Source organism: Heloderma suspectum, chromosome 10, assembly GCF_057233095.1.
Source record: "Heloderma suspectum isolate Gila_16-S chromosome 10, 16-S_ref, whole genome shotgun sequence".
NCBI lineage: Eukaryota > Metazoa > Chordata > Lepidosauria > Squamata > Helodermatidae > Heloderma > Heloderma suspectum.
In genome coordinates this window covers 4,344,713-4,371,812 of record NC_139467.1, presented here as the reverse complement: position 1 = coordinate 4,371,812, position 27,100 = coordinate 4,344,713, and the positions used below count along the sequence as shown (strand labels likewise).

The 27,100-nt window shown below is 46.3% G+C and overlaps 1 protein-coding gene across 2 annotated transcripts in view; it reads right to left on the bottom strand.

The window, feature by feature from the left end:
* Positions 1 to 27,100, bottom strand: part of DLL3 (delta like canonical Notch ligand 3) — a 160,653-nt gene that overhangs the window by 87,674 nt on the left and 45,879 nt on the right. For both annotated transcript variants that reach the window (XM_084814690.1, XM_084814691.1), the window contains exon 7: positions 21,747 to 22,395. In XM_084814690.1, the coding sequence (XP_084670816.1) occupies positions 21,747 to 22,395 (649 nt within the window). The remainder of the gene's footprint in view (positions 1 to 21,746; positions 22,396 to 27,100) is intronic.

The window sequence follows — 27,100 nt, the reverse complement described above, 5'->3', positions numbered from 1 at the left end:
GTGTAGATCTAGCCAATATCTCCCTATGTCATGGCATCTCTTCCCCTGTAGGGATGACTCCAGAAAAACTAGTTTGGGGAAGTAAGGGGGTGGCAAAGACCATTATTAGAGGAGCACAATTTTTAGGTATCCTATATAGGACCTTAATATGCTATTACTAAAAGCTGAGGAAGTGAATGGGGTAGTGGGAAATATTTTGGGCAACACCTGCTACCTCTTGGAATCATCCCTGTCTACACAGCACATGATCTTGTCAAATTTTGCAACAGGCAAGCAAGTTACCATGTGGTCAACATACCTAAGGCAAACCTCTCTATATATTCCTAGCCACTGAATCTCCCACTACCACAATCCCCATGCTACCCCTGGAGGTGTATTTGTCATGCTCCCTCTGGAGGAACCCTCCTCTGAGGAGCTAGAGCTCCCAGAGATGTCCAACCCCAAGGAACCACCCATAGCTGGAGAACAGGGGGAGCCTGGGCCCTCAAGGGAGATTATCATGGTTCCATCCCCACAGGAAGAGGGGAGTTCCACCTCTGAGGAGAACGTTGGGCCTCAGCCCCTGACAGCATCTTCCTGCTTATGTGCTACGCCTGATTGGTGAAAACTGCCGGGCCCCAATACCCAAGCATAATAAAAATGGAATATGGCTCTTTATTCCTTTGTCACTCTGGTTCCTCCAGTCACCTTCTACTATGACCACCCAAAGATATTGTGCACTTTGCAACTGTCCAGATGATCTTTGTGAGTGTTTTACCACACAAGGTAAAAGTTTAATAAATTTACTTTGTTTATTTTCAAGTACCCACTCTGCTTTTCCTTTTTGTCTCTTATTATATTCCTTTAATAAAAATCTTCTTTTAATTTAGGCCCAAGGTTTGAGTGTGAGTTTCTGATGATTGCAAGAAGGCCATTTCACTCCCCACTTTCTTGAGCCACTTGGGCTCACCTACCAGTGTTTACCTATTCATTTGCACCTAAGCAGAAACAAGAGGAAACTAACTGCCTGCCCATAGTGATGGAAGGTCTCAACTTGTCACTGTTGAGTGCCATCTGGCAGATAAATGCAGGTTGCTTACCTGTAACTGTAGTTCTTCGAGTGGTCATCTGTGCATTTACGCATATGGGCTCTGTACCTGCATGGAGCCTCGTTCGGGAAACTTCTATAGCTGAGGAAAGCATTTTGGCAGGAACCCTCCCCCACCATCCACTGTGCATGTCCCAGAGGGTTCCCACCTCTCTCCTCAGTATAGAGACTAGCTGATCTCTATATTGAGGAGAACTACTCATTCTGCATCGACAACAGTAGCAACACTGACACCGAAGTGAGGATGGTGGGCCGGTTATGTGAATGCACAGATGACCACTCGAACAACTAGCTACAGGTAAGTAACCTGCATTTCTTAATGGTGGTCTCTGTGCATCACACATATGGGCAAATAACAAGCTGACTTACCGGAGGTTGGTAGGTGAGTCCTGATGTTCTACTGGAGAATGGATAACAGGACCGCCCAACCGAAGTGGCAAATCCCTCTCGCTCAAACATTTGAGCCTGTAGTGAGAGATGAATGTTGATGATCTCAACCACGTTGCAGCCCTGCAAAGGTCTGGTAATAACCCCCCGCCCCAAGGCAGTCAATGTGAATATAGCCCTAGTTGAACAGGCTCTAACGGGACCATCCAGACGCAGTCCTGCTCGTATGCTAACTTGATGGCATGTACAATCCAGGCAGGAAGCTGTTGAGACGAGACCTGCAAATCCTTCTTAGGTCCCTTGTAACAGACAAAGAGTCTTTGTGTTTTCCAGAATGGCTCAATTCTTGCTTTATAGAACGCAAGCACTTGATGCACCTCCAAAATATGAAGCATAGTCTCCAATTGGGTGGATGATGTCTTGAACACAACTTTCAGTAAAAAAAACTGGTTCCAGTTAAAGAACTGCTTTATCCTTATGGAAGATAAGGTATGGAGAATCTATCCTCAATGCAAGAAGTTCACTAGATCTCCATGCCATGGTAATGGCAATTAAAAATGCCACTTTCCAAGAAAGCAATCTCAAATCTACCTTGGCTAGAGGCTCAAACGGTTTGGAAGTTAACATCTTCAACACAACTGACAAGCTCCAGCATGGAACAAAATTCCTAGAAAGAGGTGCCAAATTCCTAAGACCTTTCAAAAACTGACAACAGAGTGAGTAAACATTGAGAAACCCTTAACAGGTGGATGAAAGGCTGTAATAGCTGCCAAGTACACTCTAACTGAAGCGAGTGTAAGTCCTCTGTCAAAGAGCGGATGTAGAAAGGTAAGTATAATCTGTAGACGAGTAGAGTATGGATCGATGCCCCTTGAAGTTACAAAGGAAGAGAAAGCTTTCCATTTTTATTATAGGAAAGTCTCATAGTCGGCTTACAAGCTGCATGTAATATGTCTTGGACCTCCTTAGAAAAAGCTGTTGTGGACGAAGTCTCCAGGCTGTAAGCTTGAGCGTGTTTATATCTGGATGATGAATGCGGCCACTGCCCATTGTCAACAAGGACAGTATCAACAGATTTCTCAAGTACTCTTCCTTCACTCGTTCGATCAATGGGGCAAACCACAGTTGCTGGAGCCACCACGGCGCTATCAGAATGCAGTCTGTTTGCTCCCTCCGAATCTTTTGTAGGATTCTCGCTATTAGTGGGAATGGTGGGCCTAGGAAAAAGAAGCTCCCTGACCAACAAAGTTGAAAAGCATTCCCCAGCAACCTCTTGCCCAGTCTTCCTCTAGAACAATAGCTGCAACAAATTGCATTCTGAGCCATAGTGAATAGGTCTATTGTCAGTGTGCCCCATTTCTGAAATACAAGATTGAGTGAAGACTTTGCCATCTGCCACTTGTGGGATACTTGGGGGGTCCAGCTCAAAAAATCCGCCAAGGTATTGTCCTTGGCTGGAATGTGAAGAGCTATTACTGTGATGTCCCTTGCAAGCTCCCAGCCCAACAAATGGACCATCAATCCCACCAGTGTGGTGGAAAAGGTACCCCCTTGCTTGCTCAGGGACCAGAGCACTGCTGCGTTATCCGTGAGCACCTGAACACAACAATCAGATATGGGTTAGAGTTGTATTTTCAGCCTATCAAGTGGCGGTGAAGGCAGCAAAAAAGGAATATTATGCTGCCTCTATCGCGTCCGCAGAGTGCTGTCCCAGGAGGCTGTTCCAAGTGGTCCGGAGCCTGGTCGGTCCAGTGGCTCTGGAACTGCTGGAGCATTCTAAGGCCTCCTGTGAGGACTTGGCAAGGCACTTTGCGGATAAAATTGATCGGATTGGGAGTGTTATTCCGTGCGCCGTGGATACAGTTAGTGAGCAAGAGGCAGTCTGTGGCAAACCGGTTTTGTGGGATCGGTTCCAGCTTCTTCCTTCTGATGAAGTGGACAAGGTGCTTTCATCTGTAAGGCCGACCACCTGCTTACTTGATCCTTGCCCATCTTGGCTCATTATGGGCTACAGAGAGAAATTGGGTGAGGGAATCAGGGCGGTGGTGAACGCCTCCCTTGAGGAGGGAGTGATGCCATCAGCCCTCAAGGAGGCAGTGATAAGACCGCTCTTAAAGAAGCCCTCCTTGGATCCTCAAGTTCTGAACAACTTTCGCCCAGTCTTGAATCTGCCATTTTGGGGCAAGGTGATTGAGCAGGTGGTGGCGATGCAGTTGAGGGCACACTTGGAAGAAGCCGATTATCTAGATACATTTCAGTCGGGCTTCAGGCCTGGGCATGGGACAGAAACAGCCTTGGTTGCCTTGGTGGATGATATGAGGAGGGCTCTGGATAGGGGCGAATGCTCCTTCCTTGTTCTCCTCGACCTCTCAGCTTTTGATACCGTTGAAAACGGTATCCTCCTGGACTGCCTGGAGGGGTTGGGCATTGGAGACACCGTATTGCGGTGGTTCTGGTCCTTCCTCTCCAGCAAGTACCAGAGGGAAGCACTGGGAGAGGAGGTTTCGGGCCCATGGCCACTCACTTGTGGGGTGCCACAGGGTTCCATCCTCTCCCCGATGCTATTTAACATCTATGTGAAGCTGCTGGGGGCTATCATCAGGAGCTTTGGGGTGCAGTGTCATCAATATGTGGATGACACACAGCTCTACCTCTCATTCAAATCTTCACCAAGGTTGGCCGTAGAATCCCTGTCCAAATGTCTGGAGGCGGTGAGTGGCTGGATGGGGAGGAATAAGCTGAAGCTGAACCCTGACAAGACCGAGGTACTTTTGGTGGGAGACAAGACTAGGTTGGGGGATGTTGACCTGGTGTTAAATGGAGTACAGCTACCCTTGAAAGACCAGGTCCGCAGCCTGGGGGTCATTTTAGACTCCCAGCTGTCCATGGAGGCTCAGGTGCCAGCTGTGAGCCGGACAGCGCTGTACCAACTCCATCTGATATGGCGGCTGCACCCCTACCTTCCTGACCATCTGCTCCCATCGGTAGTACATGCCCTGGTCTCCTCTCATCTAGACTACTGTAATGCGCTCTATGTGGGGTTACCCTTGAAGACGGTTCAGAAGCTGCAGCTCGTACAGAACGTGGCGGCTCGCCTGATTACAGGCAACTGCCGGCGAGATCACATCACTCCAGTGCTGAAGGAGTTGCACTGGTTACCAGTTGTTTTCCGGGCCAAATTCAAGGTGTTGGTTTTGACCTTTAAAACCCTATATGGTTCCGGCCCAGCCTATCTTAAGGAGCGCCTCCAGCAACACCAGACAGGCTGCTTAACAAGATCAGCCTCGGATGGCCTTCTCTCTGTCCCATCAGCCAGGACAGCTAGACTGGTGGGGACGAGGGAGAGGGCCTTCTCTGTCGTGGCCCCCACTCTGTGGAACTCCCTCCCTAGGGAACTCCGCCATGCCCCCTCTTTAATGAGCTTCCGCCAAGCATTAAAAACGTGGTTGTTCAGGCAGGCATTTGGGGTGGGTTAGGGTATTTTTTATGATGTTTTTAATGTAGAATTTTATTGTTTTAACTGTTTTGTTGTTGTACATCGCCCAGAGTGGCTGGGTGACCAGCCAGATGGGCGATTAATAAATTTAATAAATAATAATTATTATTATTATTATTATTGTGCGCAAGCTGAGTCTCGAAAGACTGCAGGGCCTTCTTCACCACCAGCAATTCCAAGGCACTGATGTGTAGAGATCTTTCGCTGTCTTGCCATATGCTTCAAGTCTGTAGGGAATTGTAATGGGCTCCCCACCTGAGACAAGAAGCATCGGTCACCAAAACGCATGACAGCATAGGAGGTGAGAAAGGCATGTCCTGAACTATACCAAACTGTCTGCAACTATTCCCGGAATTGTTAGTTGCATGTGACAGGCATTGGCGGATGGATCGCATCACCTTAGAAACCAACTCGGAAGACACCTCATTTGGAGCCTCGTGCAAGCAACCACATACACTGTTGACGTCATCAGTCTGAGAAGCTGCTGTATGTTGAACGTTGTTGTATGATTCTGAAAAAGTTTTGTGGCTAAGTCGACCAGGGTGTTCAACCTGTCAGATGGTAGGTAAGCCCTCACTGTCGTAGAGTCCAGAACTGCATGAATGAACGGTATTCTTTGAGTGGGTTCTAGATGAGACTTCTCGTTGATTATTAGACTCAATGAATTCAGAAGGTTTCTGATCAGCTGCACAGCCTGAAGACATTGTGATGACACCACAATTATGCAGTTGTCTAGATATGGATACACCTTGATTCCTTGAGTGCAGAGTTATGCACAAACTACAGCCATGCACTTCGTAAATACCTGTGGTGCTCTGACCAATCTGAAGGGGAGCACCATGAATTGGAACATGTCCCTTCCTATAATAAAACTTCTGGTAGTTGTCCTTGATGGCAATGTGGAAGTACATGTCTTTGAGGTCCACCAGTGCAAACCAGGCACCTTGATTGAGGAGAGGCACAATAGTGGCTAACATGGTCATCCAAAACCTCCTTGGGTGGATGAACTGACTGAGATTTCTGAGATCCAAGATGGGTCAAAGTCCCCCATCCTTCTTCAATACTGTGAAGTAGCAGGGGAAAAAACATCTATTGTCCTGTACGGAAAGACTGTTCGAACGGCGCCCTTTCCAAGAAGTGTATTTGTCTTGTCTTGCAAAACTTTCAGAGGCGCTTTCACCTTCATGGTACCAAGGGGAGGGAGGACTTTGAATTCTATCTGGTATCCAAACTGGATGATGTCGCATCCATTACCTCAACAGTTCTTGCATTGAAGAGGCCCTCTCCATCAAAGGAGAAATCCTTGATATGGGATCTCACTTCTGGAGTTAAACCTGCTGACCTAAGCCAAGCATGTTGCCAAAGAGCTACTCCCCTGACCATCGCCTTTGCATCACAATCCGCTTGGTGATGTGTGGTGTTAATTTGTTGGTGCAATAATTTTAGCGCCTCAGATTGAAAAATTCCTGCCAACTCCCATTGGTCTTTCAGAAGGTAACCACAAAGTGACTCAACAACACTACAAGCGAGAAAGATCTTGGAATTGTTGTCGATCACAAGCTGAATATGAGCCAACCATGTGTTGTGGCTGCAAAAAAGGCAAATGCTCTTTTGGGCTGCATTAAGAGAAGCATAGCTTCCAAATCCCGGGAAGTACTAGTTCCCCTCTACTCAGCACTGGTTAGGCCTCATCTGGAGTACTGTGTCCAGTTCTGGGCACCACACTTTAAGAAGGATGCAGACAAACTGGAGAGGGTTCAGAGGAGGGCAACAAAGATGATCAGAGGACTGGAAACAAAGCCTTATGAAGAGAGACTGAAAGAACTGGGCATGTTTAGCCTTGAGAAGAGAAGGCTGAGGGGAGATATGATAGCACTCTTCAAGTCCTTGAAAGGTTGTCACAGAGAAGAAGGCCAGGATCTCTTCTTGATCATCCCAGAATGCAGGACACGGAATAATGGGCTCAAGTTACAGGAAGCCAGATTCCGGCTGAACATCAGGAAAAACCTCCTGACTGTTAGAGCAATATGACAATGGAACCCATTCCCTGGGGAGGTGGTGGGCTTTCCCACACTGGAGGCATTCAAGATGAGGCTGGACAGCCATCTGTCAGGGATGCTCTGACTTGGATTCCTGCATTGAGCAGGGGGTTGGACTCGATGGCCTTGTAGGCCCCTTCCAACCCTACTATTCTATGATTCTATGACCCAATTTTTTTCCACAAGAAAAGTTGGTATCTAGACACTGTGGCTTGATAGTTGGCCACTCTAAGTCCCAGGGCAATGGAAAAATATGTTCTCCTACCCAACAAATCCAAATGGCACCCTTCCTTATCAGCTGGTGAAGCATGTATCTTCTGAGATTTTCCCTGTGAAGGTTCTACAATAATCGAGTTAGGGCAGGGATAAGCAAACAAGAAACCTGCATCCTTCTCCTGCACCTTGTGTAGGGATTCCAATCTCTTCAATGTGGGAGTCATGGTTGAGGGAGCCCTCCATGATTCCTTAACCGTTTGGAGTAGAGTTGGCAAAATGGAATAGAGACCGGTGCCAAGGATTCAGTGTATATAACATTGAAAACCGGGTCTTGCAACTTCTCAGCAGATTGTTGGGTTTCTATTCGCAAGGACTGTGCCATTCTCAAAATTTGATCAGCAAAAGTAAAAGATGCTCCGAAGGTGAAGCACCCTCCTGTGCACCCACAATATCATCCGGTGAGGATATGGAAGGTGGAACCAAGGAGACAAGTCTGACTGATAGTCCTCTATAGATTACGGAGAAGTTAATTCTCCATGAGCTACCATCTCATTCTTCTTCTTTGGGAGAGATCATGGAGAGGCCAGAGGAGGATGGAGTACACTAGTCAAAGGGGTAAACTCAATAGCAGCTGGTGGAAATCTACCCCCTGAAGATGGTCAACCCCTTAATGAAGAGGATCAGGGAGGAACAGGAGGTGGAGGCAAGAAGGGGTCCTCCACTCGTGGCTTTGACAGTGTTGCCTCTGGTGCCCTACAATACCAAAGGGAAGTGGCCCCAAGATAGCAAGTATGCTCCGGACAAAATTCTCTAGAATCCCGCCAGTCCTCGTATTGATATTGCATTGGGGGGGCAATAATAAAATCTGTTCCAATCCCGAACCGATAAACATGATCTGTAATATCTGTCCCTCCAGTAATACCCATGATATGGCAACCCAGACCTCTCAGAGCGAAGGGAATCTGGTGAAGCATCATGAAGAAAGCATTCTCTCGGTACCAACGATGAAGGCATCTGTGGTCGCTGTGGCGAATCGTGAATTACTGTTGGAGGTGACATACCTCTTATCTCCCCTTCTGAGGTCGATGCTGTATGCATCTGCTTGTGCAACAGTGTCGAAGGGGCTCTCAGTATTGATGTCGATACCGATGAAGCTCTTAGTACAGGTGAATCCAATAATGGTGGAGGTGTTGGAATCGGAGTTGGCTGGACAGTAAAAGGCTCAGGAGTCTGTTTTTCATGAGATTTGGTCTTTTTCTTGACTTCAGCCGAAGCCTTGGTCGCCCTAGCCTTTTTTTGAAAGTTTATTTGCTGTAGAAACAGTGAGAGAATGTCCAGGAGTAAGTGGGTCCAGCCGGCCCATGGTTTGTGCCAGAGACTTAGAGCACAGAGGTGGTGATGTTTGCAGTTTCTCCGACATCGCCCCAGGCTGTGTTTTAGAAACCTTCGAAGGACTGGAATCCACAGCTTCTAGCACCTTTTTCCACAATAGAACTTTTAAGCGGTCTGATTGGTGACACTTAAGGCACAATCCTATGCATGTTTAGACAGAGAAAAGGCCTACAACTCCCAGCATGCCCCAGCCAACCATGCTGGCTGGGGCATGCTGGGAGTTGTAGGCCTTTTCTCTGTCTTAACATGCATAGGATTGTTCCCTTAGTTTGCTTTGTGAAGTTCATACAATGCCTGCAGGTCTCTACAACATGAGCTTCCCCCAAGCAAAGCAAACAAAGGGAATGTCTGTGGGGGAAAGCTTGTTGCCACACTGAACACATTTACAAAAAGGAGCCTTAACAGCCATATACATGCCTCTCGGCGATCCAAGATCACAAAGAAAACAAGAAGATCAAACAACTACTAATCTTTTTTTTTTTTTTTAGGAAGAAGAGAAGAAAAATGACCTAACTACCTCAGCTAAGTAGCAAATCTCAAAAAAAGACGAAGTTCCCAACGAGGCGTCCTCTCAGAAAGGCAGTTGAAAGAGAACTGAGATGGGTGGGAACCCGCTGGGACGTGCGCAGTGGATGGTGGGGGAGGGTTCCCACCAGAATGCTTTCCTCAGCTACAGAGATTTCCCAAACAAGGCTCCGTGCAGGCGCACAGCCCATATGTGTGATGCACAGAGACCATGATGAAGAGCTAGGTCGTACCTCTGTTCCCTCTTCCTCAGCGTTAGAGGAAGTAACTCTTAGGAGGGGTGGCGGCAGCAACCTACTAACAGACCGAAGTGTGTGCAACTAGCTTGCCTCACATGGCAGTTGTGGCACGGAAAGCATTACAGAAATGTTATCCTCAAATGTTGCAGTGCTGGTTTTTAAGCCTGCTGTAGTAGGAGGAAGCGACTGCTGTGCCCTGGCCTTGCATGGGCAGTCCACTCACATGGCTCTTTTATCCTTCCATTGATGCTTCAGTGCTGGGACTGCCTTGTGCTTGCCAACCACCTTTTGCCTTTCCCATGGCTAGTCCCCACTTCTGCAGCATCTGCCCTAACCATTCACACCCTCCCCTCCACACACATTTTTCAGCTAGCTGTGATCTAAAATCCATCACTTTAAGGTTTAATTCATCAGACAACTTTCAGCTGCATTTCCTATGAAGTGTGGCTTCCCCATACAAATAAAGGCTCTCCTGGGACATATTTACACTAGAAATGTAATGTGGCTTGAAACTGGTTTAGCAATATTGTAGCTCTTGGATTGTAAAATCATCAGACTGCTGAAAATTCCTTGTGAAACGATGCCATAGTGTTCATGTTTAGGTGTTTCCATCAGTTACTGAAAATTCCTCTTGCCAGAATGTCAAGGGTAAGAGCTTTCCCCTCTCTGGGGAGCTTCCTCTGCCAACTAATAATTTCAAAGAATGTGAGAGTGGGGAGATGTCTCCTTTCCTTTATGAAGGCTGCTTGCTCAGAAGCACTAAGTGGAAACAGCAAGGTTCAAGCACAGCTGGTGAAGAACAGACAGATTTGCAGGGCAATTCAGTCCTCCCCTGAGGGCTGCCCAATAACAGGAGCACAATCAGGCACACTTAATCTTAACAATTTGTGTGGAGGATTAGCTCAAGAAGTGGAAGGGGATACAGAGGGTGGGTTCCCACAATCCCTCCCTGAGCCTGTTAGTCGTGAGCAGCCTAATTAGCATAATTGCACTCCCCGGGTTGTTATAATGTCCTAACCCAGCAAGGGGAGGTGGCTGGGGTGGATTACAACCCCTCCCCTGAAACCCTAGAACAAGCCATGGGTTTCAGGGTGGTTTGTAAACCACCCCACCCAGCCATCTTCACTGGGTTCAGACATCATGACAACCCACTTATACTAATTGGGCAGCTCGCAACCAGCATGGGCGGGAAGGGAAAATAAACCACCATGGTTTATTTTCCTTCTGTGATCGTGCAAATCCAATTACTCAAAACGTCCGACCCAATTCTCCCCGTTCCTCCTTTTAGTCTAGCATTTAAGTACAGGAGACGCAACCTGTATGCAAGTCCTGAGAGCAGTGCAGTCTCACTCTCACACACTCATACTCACTCAGTCTCTCACATACATATACATGACTTCTCCTCTTTTAAAAGCTGCTCGGGGCAGAGGTTTGGAGAAGTCAGGAAGGAGTGCAGAAATTAATCATGGTTGCTATGTTTGCTTACTTCGGAGTAAGCCTCGTTGAAAGTATGACTCACATCTGAATAAATGTGTATAGGATAGAATTGTAAGTCTTTTGATGTAGAAATAGATCCTACTCAAAACATATAATGACAGCTGGGAGTTGGGAGTGAATGGAACTTTCTTTCCTAAAAGGGAAGAATCTGAAAGAGGACCTGGAATCTTCATTTCAATAACCAAATAAAAAACCAATTATATAAATTATATATATCCCAACTCACAGCTTCTAGGAACTTGAGATTCTAAATTTAAACTGAGGTGAGCCCTCCCACTGGGCTACCCTGTAGGCAAGGCTTCATTCCAGATACTTTTGCCTCCTGAAGGTTAGTTGGCAACCACAAGGAGTGGTCTTCATCAAGTGACACCTGTCCTCTGGACTTCCCTTCCAAATGAGCCATTAAGCTTTGCAAAAAACCTTCTTGTTCTGGCAGGAAAAACAGGTTAAAATGTTGAGGGGCAGTTGAAAGCTAGGACTGAATTCTTGGAAACCTGATGAATTTCCCCCAAATGTTTACCAAGATAATTCACAAATATCAGGCTGAAGTCAGTTCACTCATCACAAATTTACACTGACTTTCATTTGCTTTTTGGTTGCTCGTTTATCCAATTTGAACAGGTTCTTCTGAAGCTCTTTGCAGCCTTCTAGCTGCAGAGACCGACAAAGCCACACAGATCAACCTGTCTGTGAAGAGCTCTGAGAAGACTAATTGAACAACATTAAGGTGTATATGCTGTTATGCTTTGCAATTTAATATTAGACTTCCTGATTCTATGCAGTAGCTGCAAGCCATTTGTTTGAAAGCAGTGAGGTTGGAAAAATAAAGTGTCCCTTTAAATAAGGATAGTTTACATTACCATAGAGCAGAGATGGGCAGGAGTTAGGCTTGCAGGATCTACTTTATTTTTTATAGAACCCAAAGGTCTATCAGCTGGAGCCAGGTACAAATAAACAGGAACAGGCAAAGGGAACGTCAGGGCCTACTTCAACTGAACTGCTCTCTCCCGCCACACACACACACACACACACAGGCAACTGACATCAACTGCCCTGTGGGAAGAAACATCAGATGCTGGTTCCTGCTCAGGTGGAGCTGGTTGAGTTGTTCAATTTTGTTTTTCAAGCATGTGGTTCTTGGTGTGTCATACTTTATAATTACTGTAAGCCACTTTGAGGATGGTAATCAAAAAGTGGAGTATAAATCTACAAAATAAATAAATAGTCAGTCAGGTGGGCTATGTGGTCTCAGAAGGTGGTGCTGGGGGACTTCAGTTCCACCCCATGGCCATTAGCCTGTGGGGTGCCACAAGGTTCTATCTTGCCCCCCATGCTTTTTAACATCTACCTGAAACTGCTGGGGGAAGTCATCAGGAGTTTTGGGCTGAAATGTCATCAGTACGTGGATGATACTCAGCTCTACCTCTCGTTTCCATCTCCACATCCCAGGGAGGCTCTGGAACTCTTGAACCAGTGTCTGGAGGCTGTTTTGAGATAGAATCATAGAATCATAGAATAGTAGGGTTGGAAGGGGCCTACAAGGCCATCGGGTCCAACCCCATGCTCAATGCAGGAATCCAAGTCAGAGCACCCCTGACAGATGGCTGTCCAGCCTCGTCTTGGAGGCCTCCAGTGTGGGAGGGCCCACACTGGATGGGGGTGAACAAGCTCAGACTTAATCCAGACAAGACTGAGGTACTGTTGGTTGGGAAACCAACTACTTCGGATGGAGGTTTACAACTAGTCTTAGATGGGGTTGCACTCCCCCTGAAAGACCAAGTGTGCAGTTTGGGAGTCCTCCAGGACTCTGAGCTAACTGGGGAAGCCCAGGTGGTGTCGGTGTCCAGGAGTGCTTTTTACCAGCTTAGGCTGGTACGCCAACTGCGGCCCTATCTGGAGAGGATGGACCTTGCCTCAGTTATCCATGCACTAGTCATGTCCGGGCTGGACTACTGTAATGCGCTATACATGGGGCTGCCTTTGAAGATGGTTTAGAAACTCCAGCTTGTGCAGAATGCAGCTGCCCGAGTACTGATGGGGACTAGCTGATTCGATCTTATGCCTATACTGTGCCAGCTACACTGGTTACTGGTGCGTTTCCGAGCCCAATTCAAAGTGCTGGTTTCAACCTTTAAAGCCTTAAATGGTTTGGGACCAAGTTACTTGAAGGACCATCTACACCCATATCAGCCTGACTGCACTTTAAGATCAGAAAGAGAGGCCCTTCTCATTTGCCCACCTGCGAAAGCATTCAGGTGGGTGATCACACGTGAGAGGGCCTTCTCTGCAGTGGCCCCACATCTTTGGAACAAGCTGCCACCAGAGGTCTGCCATGCTCCTTTACTGCAGTCTTTTAAGAAGGCCTTGAAAACATATTATCTTACCTTGGCCTTCTACTGATATGACTGCTACTGTTGCTGCTGTTAATATCATTGTTGGTTTTATTGTTGGTTTTAATTGTTTGTTGCTTTTGTTGTTGTTTTTTGTTTTTATTGTTTTTACATTTTTATCACTTTTAATATTTTAATTGTTTTTATGTATTTTATTGTTGTGAGCTGCCTTGGGAGGGCTTCTGCTCTGAAAGTTGGCCAAGAAATATAACAAACAAATAAATGTGCTACCTCCAGAATCAGAGGCAGTAAGCCTATGTACAGTTGCTGGGGAACATGGGTGGGAGGGTGCTGTTGCGCTCATGCCCTGCTTGTGGGTTCCTGGTTGACAGCTGGTTGGCCACTGTGTGAACAGAATGCTGGACTAGATGGACCCTTGGTCTGATCCAGCATGGCTCTTCTTATGTTCTTAGAATTAAGGAGCAGGCGGTATCTGTCTGGGCATATGCTTAGCCCAGGTATTTGTTTTCAAAACTACAGCTAAACTTGCAGTCCTTTCACACAAACATGCACTCCTGGCCCATTAAGCTTCCTTATATAAAAAGCTGCGGGAGGGGGATGGGACGACACAGTCTAATTTAGATAAATCAATGCCTATTTGTTGCAATTGTTACACAACTGAAAACCAGAAACCCTTGTCTTTCTAATGCAGAGCAAGGAGAGGCTTACCAGGAGATCCCAATCTACCTTCTACCTACCCATCCCCTCCAGAACTAGTTCTAGCCAGCAGAAGGGTAGGCAGATTTGTTTACAGCAGTAATCTCAGGCTTGAAATGAAGCAAGCTTAATTTAAAGACTGCATTCTGTTTAGTCAATGGTCCTGTTTGCAGAATGACAGAGGGGGAAATAAGCCACAGTGGCTTATTTCTCCTGCCATGCATGTTGCCATGTCTTGGGGAGATATGCATAATTACCCTCACTGTTGGGTTCTTACAACATGGCAAGCCACATCAACGGTAGCTTGTTGCCATGGTTAACAAGCCACTCCAGAAGCCTAAAACACCTCATGGGCTCTGGGTGGCTTGTTAACCACAGCAACAAGTCACCCTCACCGGGTTTGCATGACATGGCAAGCCACGCTGGCAAGGGTAATTATGCAAATCCCCCCAGTATGTGGTGGGGGAAGTAAGCTACCAGGATTTATTTCCCCCTCTGTGCTCATCTGAACACAATCAATAACAGCTAAGGAGAACATGGCAAGAAGGAGGGCATTGGAACCCGTGAGGAAGGGAAGCCATGGAGCCAGAGACTTTTTGACCAGGTCTGGATGATTGTGGGGGTGAAAGCCACCATGGATTCTTCCTCCACCTCTGTGCAACCACATTTTGCAAAATTATCCATGGTGCAGTGCAGTTGCCGTGTCATCTGAACCAAGAGCGGCGGGGGTGGCTTCTTACCTACACCACAACCCATGGCTTACTGTAGTGGTTGTGGGGCGAGTGAGAAGCCATTCCTGCCGTGCTGCATGCCAGGTTCAGACATCATAGCAACCTGTGCTACAGCGTGGATAATTATGCAAATTGCAGTTGTGCGCACAGCATACGCAGGGAAAGCACAAGAACCCAAGGTGGGTTCTTTTGCCCCTGCACTCGTCTGAACACGGCACTATCCAAGCTCAACAAGTGGTAGAACTAGGAAGGGACTGCCAAGCCATGATAGCCATCAGCAGCAGTGTGAAGGAAAATAGCTGGATTTGTAAAGCTTGGTCATCTGCCTCCATATTTCTGATGCCTAAAGCCCTCATTAAAGATAGCCTGTTTAATTGGGTGTATTTGTGCATGCCATTCTCCAGTGGTCCAGCAACGTAATTTTACATCCTGGACTTAAGGGTCTTATTGTTGGGGGGGGGCTTTAGACAGCAGTATGTACTACTTCAGTACTGAAGCATAAAGCTAACATTTCTCTTTGTCCTCCAGCCACCATTCCATTCTTTACAACTGCTTCTACATTCCCAGTATGTTAGAACAAGAACAAAGCTATTTGCCAACCCTGATTTAAAAAAAAAAAAAAGATCATGTGCAGTCTTGTATTTTAAATTCACTTAAATCATAGCACCATCATTACCATGGGAATAAAATGGAATTTGTTTCTGCTTCCCTGATGCCCTCATCACCAGGGGGCGTGCGGGGTCTTGGACTTTGGCCCCAGGGTTCACTTCTATCTGCTTTATTGCCATTCTCTTTGTGAACTCAAAGTCTGCCAACCAGAAACCTCCCCAAACCCTTCCTCCAGCTTGCTGTTATTGTTAGCTGAGTAATGCTAATTCAGTTTGGCATGTTTGAGAGGAACTGCCACCTTCCTGAGAACCCAGGAATCAGGGCCGACCCTAGGCTAAATAGCACCCTGGGTGAGAAGTGCCTTTGGAACCCCCACCCCGTAATCAGTTTTGCAGGGCCACTCAGAGGATTTATGGGGCCTGGTGCAGTTGCAATGTCCACTGAGAACAGCATTGCTCAAAACCTCGGTCTCTTGGCCATTGTGCTACAGTTTGCACAAGCCAACATTTAAAAAAAAAGCCACATTCTTAGCAGTGGCAGTGCACTATGCAACACAGCAGAAAAATCACAGGTTTTACTTGTAATACTTTGTTTTGTAGCAGCTCCTACCTTTTTGTAAACAGCCTTTATTTTAGAATATCCATTATTTTTATCTTTAAAAATAAAGAAAAAGTATAAATAAAAAGGTATCCACCTGACCTCTTACAGCTTACGGCTTTATTTTATTAGTATTTATATAGTGCTAATAGTGTTTACAGTATTTGAAGTGCTAAGTGCTCAGCAATGCTGCCTCAAAGTAAAGCTGTGTTCCACTGATTTTTACCTAGCACAAATGACATCAAAGTAGAAACTGAAAAAGAAAGACTTTAAAGCTAATTGAAGGAAGATCATTTTTGTAGATAGTACCCAAACAACCTGCAGAACCTTGAAAGGTTACAGACACTTGCTTTTTGCCACTCAAGCTCACAGTACATTAAAGAACACAGCCACTGAGCTAAGCCTGCCATCCCCCCTCAGCTTGGCGCCCTGGGCAACCGCCCAGCTTTCCCACCCCTAGGACCAGCCCTGCCAGGAGTGAAATATACCTAATCGGTCAATGTTTGACTGATGCTTAATTCAGTTTTCTGTAAAATGGAGCTTCAAATGATGTCATTGTCTCTGATTGGCTAGTGCAACCCTGGCCCGTACTAGCTGTGGCAGACTTGGATTGGCCCTAGCCAGTGGGGTTGTCTCTCCTTCTCCTGGGAGATGCTTCTGTGCTTTATAAAGGGCAGAGGCAGGAGGTTCGGAAGAGCTTTTCTGTACATAAGAAACAACTTCCTCAGGGGCTAAAGCAGGGCTGGGCAGACTCCAGGCTAGTGGGTTCTACTTTGCTTTTTTCACTAGAACCCCGAGATCCACCAACCAAAGCCTAGTGCAAAAGGCATCCACCTTAAAAAATTCTGAGCCCAGGAATTTGTCTTGAGTACCAGAAATGAACATGGTTCACAGTCCTTCCACACATTTTAGCAGTATAATTAGGGACTGGGGGTGATTTCGTTGCTGCTACTGTTTAACAATTGGGAGTCAATAATCCTTGCTGATCTTTTGCAAACCTCCCAGAGATCTTCCAGTAGATCCAGATCTGCCTTCTGCCCACTCCTGGGTTAGAGAGCCCAGGTGAGGGTTTGGTCCATCTTAGGCTGATTTCCTGCTCAGCTACCCTACACAATATACACTTGACTCCATCTTTAGAAACTGGATGAAAGAAATGATTATTTTCTGCCAGACAAACATACGTGAGGTAGTGTAGGGGCACAATCCTATGGGGATGCCTGTTAGCCTCCAAACTCAGAGGCTAATGGGCATCCTATGCTGGGCGGGGGGACTGCAGAGGTGATTGTTGCCTCCACGCTCCTTTCACCCTGCATTTTCACTGGATGGGTGATTTCACCCATCTAGCTGGGGTTCTACAGAGAGGGTGGGAAGGAGGCTGGGGCAGCTGGAGGAGGCTTCACCAGCCAGCCGCCCCAGTCTCCTCCCCTCCCTGCCCCCAGAAGCACCCCCTTTCCCTCCCCTCCGAGCTCAAGTTTGCAAGCTTGTAGAGGCATTCAGCACGTTTTTCTGGGGGAGGGAGGGGGAGGGGCAGAGAGCTCGGACTCCTGGGTCCAAGGTCAGAGCGCTGTCTCTGCCCACGGATCCAGGAATCTGAAATATCTTATGACCTTCCCCAACTCTGTCTCAGGGCCATAGGACTGCTCCCTATGATGATGAATTGACATCATGTTTTGTCATCTTCTTCCTTTTTTATTTTTAAATGCCATTTAAAATTCTGTCCTCCTTAAATAAATTCAATTTCACTTTTTAATCCCAGGTCTGCACCTGATGGGTTCCTACTCTGCCAACCTACGCTTGCTTGGTTCATGTTACCAGTTATTCTCAAGGGTTTATTTCTGATTCTTCTATAAGAGGTTTGGATTAGAAAGTGGTTAGACTAGCTCTATCCCGTATGTTTTTGAGGCAGGCTGTCTATTTTGTCTGGGCTTCAATGGTGCTTAACTACAATAGTGGAGTTTTAACACATCTTCTCTGGCTTCTTAATTTCTGGCTTTAATCCTGTTTAATATTGTTTTAGTGATTTTACTGATTCTCACTGTATTGTAAAATGTTTTGGGTGCCCTCATTAGGGCCAAAAGGCAGCGTACCCATTTAATTTTGGTGTAGTGACAGCAAATTATCGTTTCAGGCGTTCCCATACCCTTACTTCATAGTATCCTAAAGTTGGAAGGAGCCACTGAGGCCATCAAGTCCAACCCCCTGCTCAGTTGAGGAATCCTGGTTAAAGCATCCCTGACAGATGCCTGTCCAGTCTTTGCTTGAATGCCTCCAGGGATGGAGAATCCACCACCTCCCTAGGCAATTGGTTCTATTGTCTGACTGCTCTGACCATTAGGAAGTTTCTCCTGAAATCTGCCTTCCTGTCAGCAAGATGAATCTCTTTACTCCCACTCATTTCCATCCTACCCCAGGTCGTTGTCAGCCAAGCTCCCCCTAGATTGCCCTCCACATGTGAGCCTTAAAGTTCCCCACCACTTTGTTCCAAGGACAAGGGCTGTCACAAAGAAGGTGGACAATATATGTTCTTTGTTGCTCCAGAGGGCAGGACTTGAACTAAATCAGTGGAAGTTGCAAGGAAGCATATGTCATCTGAGCATTAGGAGAAATTTTCTAATGGTGAGCTGTTCAGCAGTGGATCAGACTACCTCAGGAGGTGGTGGGCTCTCCTTTGCTGGAGGTATCTAGCATAGACTGTGCAGCCATCTGTCAAGGATGCTGTAGTTGCATTTTGCATTGTAGATCCTATACTAAGCACGGAGCTGACTAGATGATCTCCCAAGTCTCTTCCAACTCCACAATTCTATGACTGTGTACTTGATGTAGGTTCAACGACTGTAATGCATTAGACATATGGCTACCTCTGAAGAGTATTGAGAACCTTCTGCTGGTCCAGAATATGTCAGAAGAGCAAAGGAAGAGCAATATGTCAGAAGAGCATTTTTATACGATTATACTGATGGAAGTTTTATTTATATGTTATTTTCTAATTGCTTTGCTATTGTTTATGCTCAACTTTTGCACTGGAAAAATGGCATACAAATATTAAGTGCAATTACGTCACAGCAGAAAGTTCACTGAATATTTGCTGCCTCAGGACATCGAATGTGCCGCTTATGCGCTCAAAGTTGCTGATTAATAAGATGAAAATAAGAGAACAAGTATCATAACACCATCATATAAATTTATGACGTACACACATTTGCAGCATAATCCTATGCATGTCTGCCAGAAGTAATTCCAGTTCAGTTCAATGGGTCTTTCTCCCGGGCAAATTTGTACAGGATTGCAGTCTTAGAAGACCATGTGCAGTAAAAGATTGCTTCGTCCCAAAAATGATATTGTAAAGTTGGAGAGGGTATAGAAAAGGGTGACCGAAAAGATCAGTGAGATGAAGTACATTGTGACGAAAGGTTTAAGCAGTTGGTACTTTAGGCTGCAATTCTATGCACACTTACCAAGATATAAGTCCTGTGGGATTTCCAAGTAAACATCCCCAAAGATCAGGCTGTTGGAGTATGAAAAAGCTTGGTGCTGGAAACAGTCCAAGGAAGATCGTGGCCTTGATGTCATAATCTGGAGTAGTACTTGGGGTCAATCTTAACAGGAGAGGTTTGGCTATTTGGGGAAGTACTGAGAAGGCTTTGGAATACTGCCTGACTTATTGTGTGTATACAGCTGTGTGTATTGTGTGTATACAGTTATGAAAGAGAACCTCTATGTCTGTACTTTTGGGTATACATTTCCTAATTTTGGTGCCTTTAAAAAAAAATACATTAAAAAAAATAAAAGTACTACCCTCCAAAAAGGAAGGAATGCACTGCGTAAGTACCTTTGCTATCTAAAAGCAACCATGCATCAAGGCATACAAAGGAGCTCCCTTACTCCATTTCAGACCATTGGTCCATCTTAACTCTCTCAGCCCATCTATCAGAGACCCTTTTAACTGGAGTTGCTGGGGACTGTACCTGGGGAAATGTGTTCTGTCACAGAGCTATGGCCCCTCTTGATGTCCTAGAGATAGGAACTATGCAGATTTCAGGTGAAGGATTGCCAACTTGGAAAGACAGAGCTGCAATGGCTGCAAAGTTTGTTCACACAAGCTGGTCAGATTGCGCAAGAGCACACACCATTTCTAATCTCCAGAGAGGCATTAATGCTGCAGGATCACACACTTTAAAGCATTCACACTTGAAAGTTTAAACAAGTATTTTGAAACCACATAAAATGATTTGCCTGGGTGGCCTGGGGGAAAAACATGGTTAATGTAGTGTCCTAATGCCACTGAACTGTGAGTATGGAAACACACTCAAAGAAATGTCCTCGAGGATCAGCCATCTGAGCATGCCCCAAAGCAATAGGAAAATGTGTGCGTGTGTGCGTGCGCACGTGATTCCACAATTATCACAAGCATAAGAATTCTCCAACCTATCCCAGAAAGACTAGCTCACGCTGCACTGTTTTACAACTACGTTTCTTGAAAGCAAGTTAAGTTAACCTGCAGCTCCAAGACAACCTGCACTGTGGTAGCACTAAGGGTGAATTAAAGGGAACCCTTCCCACAAAGGAGCACCCCATTTTGTCAAATGGTATCAGGGATATGTGGGATACTTGATTTATTGCTCTAACTTGAGCTAAGAAAACTCACTGTATGAAAAGGATTATTTAAATTAATATTCCAAGTGCAAGTGATTTTGAGCGGTGGGCGTGCCACAGAGGTCATCATTAATTTGCTCCAGATAGCACCTTGGAGACAGAGAGATACCAAGCTCTCCAGCCTAATCCATCATACAGACAGAAAGGGGAATTACTTCATTGGGATAGAGGAGAGGCTATTTCACCAAGCCACTAAGAGCTACAACCCCAGCCCCCACCCCTGCCTAGCTTTGTATATGCTGCCACAGCACTGCCTCCCCACCATGCAGTCAGAACTGCTCTTCCGCTACTGGGTCCTCTGCATGCCCCCCCCCCCCACCTTCCTGCTGATTCTTATTTGAGCTGAATTTGGCTCATGCTGGGCAATAAATTGCATCTAACCCACAGAGACAAAATAGTTAATTGTGACTTACATTTACATAGTCAGTAGCCTATTTCATTTAGTATTCCAAGTTGACACACTTAAACACACACAGCGAGAACCCATTTTGAAACTATTTAGAATGAATAGCAATAGATTGATTTAGAACAAGATTTACTGCCCTAGAGATCTTGGGATCTAGTATTTATCAGTGTAAATGCTCTGGTTGTGCTGGTAGGATGAAAGGGAGTGAGTTCATGAAAGAGGAGCTCCCTCTCCCTGTAGGAATATGTTCCAGTTCTCCATGCCCCATGGGTTTGCAATCCAAATTTCTTTTAGTCAAGTTAAAACTCATATTTTTGGTAAGGAGTGAATGTTTTCTACTAAATAAAAAATGACTCTTCAACAAAAATATAAGAAAACAAAAGGAGGGAGGCTTCAGAGCAAGACATATTTCTCTGCCTGTGGTAAAGGTCACTCGGAGATGTTTTTCTGCATTAATTTCCCATGATTAACAACACCATACTTCCCGGCGATGAGAATTGGTATCTACCAGGTTTTTGGAGACTAGGGCTTCCCTTGGCACAGAAAGTGCCATCCCTGACCACATCAGGATACATTCAGATGCAATATATTCACCGCACCACATTGACATGGCATATCTGGATCATAGTGACATTTTACCATATGAACAAGTAATATGACAACAGGCCCTGAATTTGTAAATGAAGTATATGAATTTCTTTCTTGTGCATGGCCCATCTCCCCAAGCCCCTTGCCAATATTTGTCTCCCCACTGCTGAGCTTCACATCCGTTTTCTAATTAATAGCAAAGAAGACAGACCAAAGGAGACAGAGGGTGCCACTTACTTCTCCAGCTTCTTGCAGACGGACTCACGACTCTGATCCAGCAGCTTTCTCTTGCAGTTGAACTGGTCACCATTGAATCTGGCATCTTTGTTGGACACCTTAAAGCGCCCAGGGGAAATGAGGAAGCCATCCCGCTCCTTGAAGTTGTTGATGGTTGCCAGGTCGTTGCGGACACTGCTTTTAACGGCCTTATGGCCCTGCCGCATATGCCGAAGCACAGCCATGGCGGCACAGGCAGCGAGCACCAACGTCATGAGCCCCAGAGCAAAGGAAACCGCCAGAGCAATGGGGAAAGGGCCCTCAGCCACCCGCCGGCTGCTAACAGGGGTGGGAACCTGAACTTTGAACTCGCAGCTGGAGCCCATGTAGCCAGCTGAACACTCGCAGACGTGCCCCGAGAAATGAGTGTAGCAGGTGCCGCTGTTCAGGCAGGGGTTGGAGCCGCAGGCATCCATGCGGGCGCTGCAGTCCTTCCCACCATAGCCCAGGGTGCAGGAACAGGTGTAGCTGTTGGGGCCATCAACGCAGGTGCCCCCGTTGGCACACGGGTTGCCTGCACAATCATCTATATTCAACTCACAGCGAGAGCCAGCAAAGCCTGGGCGGCATTTGCAGATCATGCTACGGCCCAGATCCAGACAGTGGCCACCTGGGAAGGAAAGGAGAGAGACTCACAGAGGTCTGCCACAGATTGTTGGTCTGGCTTTAAGCAATTCCTCCAGTCAGTCCTGCTCACCTGTGCCAAATTAGAATAGCAACCAGGCAGGAAGCCTTTTGTAAATTGGAAAACAGCTGCTTCTGCTCCATGCCAAGGGTCTGGACTAAGTCACAATTAAAACATAGTACACCACAGACTGAGGTGAGCAAAAAGCAAACATACATCACATCCCAATCCCAGAGAACACATCTGCATTGTCTTTTAAAACTGACCCTATTCCCAGAGAATCCTAGTTCCGTAGTTTTGAAAGGGAGTGGCTAGGCATCTCCAACAGAGAATTCTCAGTACTCTTGTAAAATTACAAAGATTCTTATGGTACTTTAAACAACAAATTTATTCAGGCACAAGCTTTCATGGACTGTAGCCCACTTCAACAGATGCATGGAGTATTACAGAGCGTTTCAGGTTTATATACAGCGGGGGGAGGGGGGGCTGTAAACAGTGAGGTCAGAAAGTGCAGAAGTGGCAATCACATTATTAACAGTGGTCATTCACAATGCAGTTGTTGCTGACATCATTATTACTGCTATTAATAATGTGAGCCCACAGCACGGTGCTGCTGATGGGCGCCCTGTCCTGCACCCACTTGACACTGCTGCTACCTCCACTGCCCTCACCACCACCACTGCCCCCAGCCAGCACAGCGCAGCATAGCTGCTGCTTGCAGTCACCACCACCAAGCACTCACATCTCCCCAGATGTGCTTATTGGCGATGTTTATTATTATTATTATTATTATTATTATCTCTTCCATTGTGAGCAGCCGCCATGTTAGATTCACCTAAATTTAACCCCTGACAGCAACGGGCCCTTCGGAGCTCCGAGGCTCCCTGACCAGTCCAACCTCTGACCACCGCTCTTAGTTTGCTGGTTTAATATATTTATTTATTTATTACATTTCTATACCACCCCCTAGCCAAAGCTGTCTGGGCAGTTTACAAAAGTTAAAACATTAAATACGTTAAATGTGGCTTTTTAAAATTAGCTTGATTGTTAGAACTGGAATATGCAATATATTCTTTAATATTTCGTGGTGTTCTTGTTTTTGTTAGCTGCCTTTGAGTTCCTTTTTGAGAAAGAAGTCAGGATGAAAGTTTTTAATGGAGCCAATGGAGGACAAGAATTACCATGTGAGTCTTTTCAGTACATTTTAAAGCAATTCTCCCCCCCCACACACACACCCAATTTTATACAGAAATACCTTGATCCTGAGGTGGGTGAGCCATAACAAAAAACAGACTGGGTGAAAAACGGGGGTGGGTATTGTAGAATGGAAAAAAAGGAGAAATGGGAATGGGTGAAGTAACAACTCTCTGTTAATAGATGAGGTTGGACCCTGGACTTTCCTCTGAGGGGAGTAGAGTATCCGAATGAATCGAAGAGGCAGGAAGGGGTGGTGAGGGATGGTCCACACAGGCCCTAGGCATGTAGACCCTACATGTGGGAGACACTGTGTGCGACATGTGCTGTGTGACTGGACACCTACAGGCTTGTAGCAACTGAGCCAAGACACCATAAGATGCTGAGCAAGGCTTAAGCAGTGTTCAGCTGGAATAACGTGGCACCAATCAGCACAGAGCAGACAAGGGATTTCAGGTTTCAAGGAGCCAGACCCAGGTAGCAAGTACATGCCAAGCTTTGCAGGAGCTAGAGGGAGATCCACAGAGAAGGAGGATGCTACCTCAGCAGGTGGCTGAGCTAAGCCCAGACCCTGGAGAGCGAGACAGGCCTGCTGAGTCCAAAACCCCTGCCCCTTTAGCTGGACAGCAGCGGGAACTGAAAGGGGTAGAGCCCACACACCATCTTTCTTCAAAACCAGGGGAGTGAAAGGCAGAGCTGAAAACCATGGTTCCTAGTTTGAGCAGTCTGAACCCCCTGCCCCGAAACCTGAGGTGCAGCATCAGACAAGTCCTCTTTATGGGAGGAGACAGAGGGTTTGAATTATAGCGGGGCAGGCAGTGAGGGCCCAGCTCTCTCTTTTTGTGATGGTCTCCTTAGCTGCTGTTAGGCCTCCTACCTTCCCCCCATAATATGAACACTGGAAGACAACCCCAGGTTCATTTTCATGTTATTCCAACCTCCATCTCTGCATCTCAGCTGTTCTCCTCCTGCACAGTGCTCATTTGTGGGGGTGAGTGGTGGGGGTGGAACACCAAGCCTGAGATAGGTTTACTCTCTTGCAACATGCCTAGCTGCTCTTCCAAGAACCTAGATTCATACCCTAGTTTGAGGCACCAAGAAGCCCATATTCAGATTGCTATGGATGCTGGCTGAACATCCCTTTGTTAGGCAGACTGCTGGTTAATAGTCCAAGATGATCAGCTGATGCTTCATCAATGGGAGTTTTGGGGTAGGGCACTGTCTCCTGATAACTGGGGATCTCTGTGTCTTTGAATGAGATACTCAGAGCTGAGAGACAGAGACACCCTTCCAGCTGAAGGGAGGGGACAGGTGTGTGGGAGAGCAGCACCATTTGGCAGTTTTGAAAGAGAGGGAGACTGCTGCAGGTTTCACAACTGAGTCAGATGAAGCATCTGCAGCTGATTCACCCATATCTGATGAAGTGTACGGTGTCCATGAAAGCTTATACCAGAGTAAATAAATGTGTTTGTCTTTAAGGCGCGACAAGACCCTTTGCTGCTAAAACTGAGGGTGCAGCCTGGGGGAGGGGGACACTTCCCAACTTGTTATCTGGGGATGTACTACCTTGAAGGAGTGCCTCTTTTGACTGCTTATGCTCTGCGTGCATAAATCAAACAAATATTACAGACAACTTAAGCCTCTTGGGGCTCTCTTATCCAAAGGCAACTAACACCACTAGCATGGCCCCTGGGACATCTCACAGAAGAACAGAGCACCTAAGAATATGCACACTCTGCTGTGAACAAGTTAAGTGGTCTTGGGCCAGACACATTCTCTCAACCTATTCCACCTTCTTCACCCATCCCCACAAGAATGTAAGAAAAGCCCTGCTGGATCAGAACAGGTATCATCTATGTAGCTCTTTCTTTCCACCTCTCTGTCCACAGTGGCCAATGCCAAACAGATGCCTCTGGGAAGTAGAGCACGCAGGCAATAGCCGTCCCCCTCTATTGCTCCCAAGCAATTTATATTTGTTGGCACGCTTTCTGAACATAGAAATTCCAGATTCTGTAAAATGGCAACAGAGAGCTGGCACGTTTGATTCTCAGAGATAGCTGTGCCACAAAGCATGCCTTCTTGCAGCAAGTATTTTTCCTTGAAGAGCCACTGTCCTCAATATCCACTGAGGCTTTGGTTAAGAATGTGACTTTTCTCTATCATAATATGAAACAGGGCCTCCAACAATGCACAGGGAAATGGAAAAACCCCTGGCTCAAATCTCACCAAACTCAGAAATTCAAACCCTCACTCCCCCACCCCCGGAATCTACAATATGGGGACAATACTGGTGCATCTTACAGGGTTTTGCTAAGGTTGACTAAGAGAATAGCTCGGTTTGGATGATTAAACGCAGTTTAAAGAACAAGCTGTGGGTTAAAAGTCTGGGTTCAGATGACACAGCAACCTATGCGGTGTCATGGGTAATTATGCAAATGGCATACATGCGCACAGTGGGGAAAACAAGCCATGGTGGTTTCTTTTCCCCTTCTGATCATCTGAACCTGGCCACACACACCAATTTACGCTTGAGCAATGCCTCTCATCGGTATCAATAGAAAGCTTTTTTCAAGCCTAATTGCTGTTTTGAGGGCGGGACCTTGGGGTGGGGAGGGGAGGCTGTGGGCTGGATGGGGAAGTTCCCTGGGTCACATCTGTTTAATGGGCCAGAGGTCCCCCACCCAGGTCTACTTGCATTGTGGGGCTTTGTGACAAGTTATCTGCAATACAAAACATTGTACCGGAACATATTTGACTAATGAGTTGAATCTCATTCTTATTAGAAGATGTTGGCATCATAATGGCATTTTCACCAAAACTTTTCCTTTTATCAAAGTCACCAAGAATGTATGGTCAGTGAGGAGTCGGAAAGAAGGTAGACCAGACAGGTATCTGTAAAAGGTTTTGCATGCCCAAATACTCGGAAGGCATTACTTTTCAATTTGTGCATCCTGTTTTGGAGCAGAATGCAATTGGCATCCATTCTGAACAATGCAATCGTAGTAGCACTCCACCTAAACTGTGGTTGCTTGCATCAGCGCAAACTATTGTGAGCTTATTGGCATCATAAAAACTAACACTGGAGACGGTGTCCTTTATCTTTGTAAAGGCAGCCTTCTGATCTGGTCTCCCAAATCGGTACATGGTGAATTTCAGTAATAGGTTTAATTAGCGTGCCTCTGTTGAGATGTTTTGCAACTATTGGCTTAGACAGCTCCCCATTCCCATAAAGCATCTCAGCTCTGTAGCGTTAGACAGTGCTTTCAGCTCTCACTTACCTTCTCTGGGCATGGCTTTGACCCATGTTGCATGATTTCTTGTCCCAAGAACTCTATTTCAGCTTTGTGAAAAATGCATTTCTCTTTGTTTAGCATGGGTGCTGTCAGGGCTGGGCCATGGGCAGCAGTCCAAAGCAAGCCAAGAGCCGGGGACCAGGAACCATGGGACAAGACAGTAGTGAGGACCAAACACTAAGTCAGAACCAAAGGACAAACAA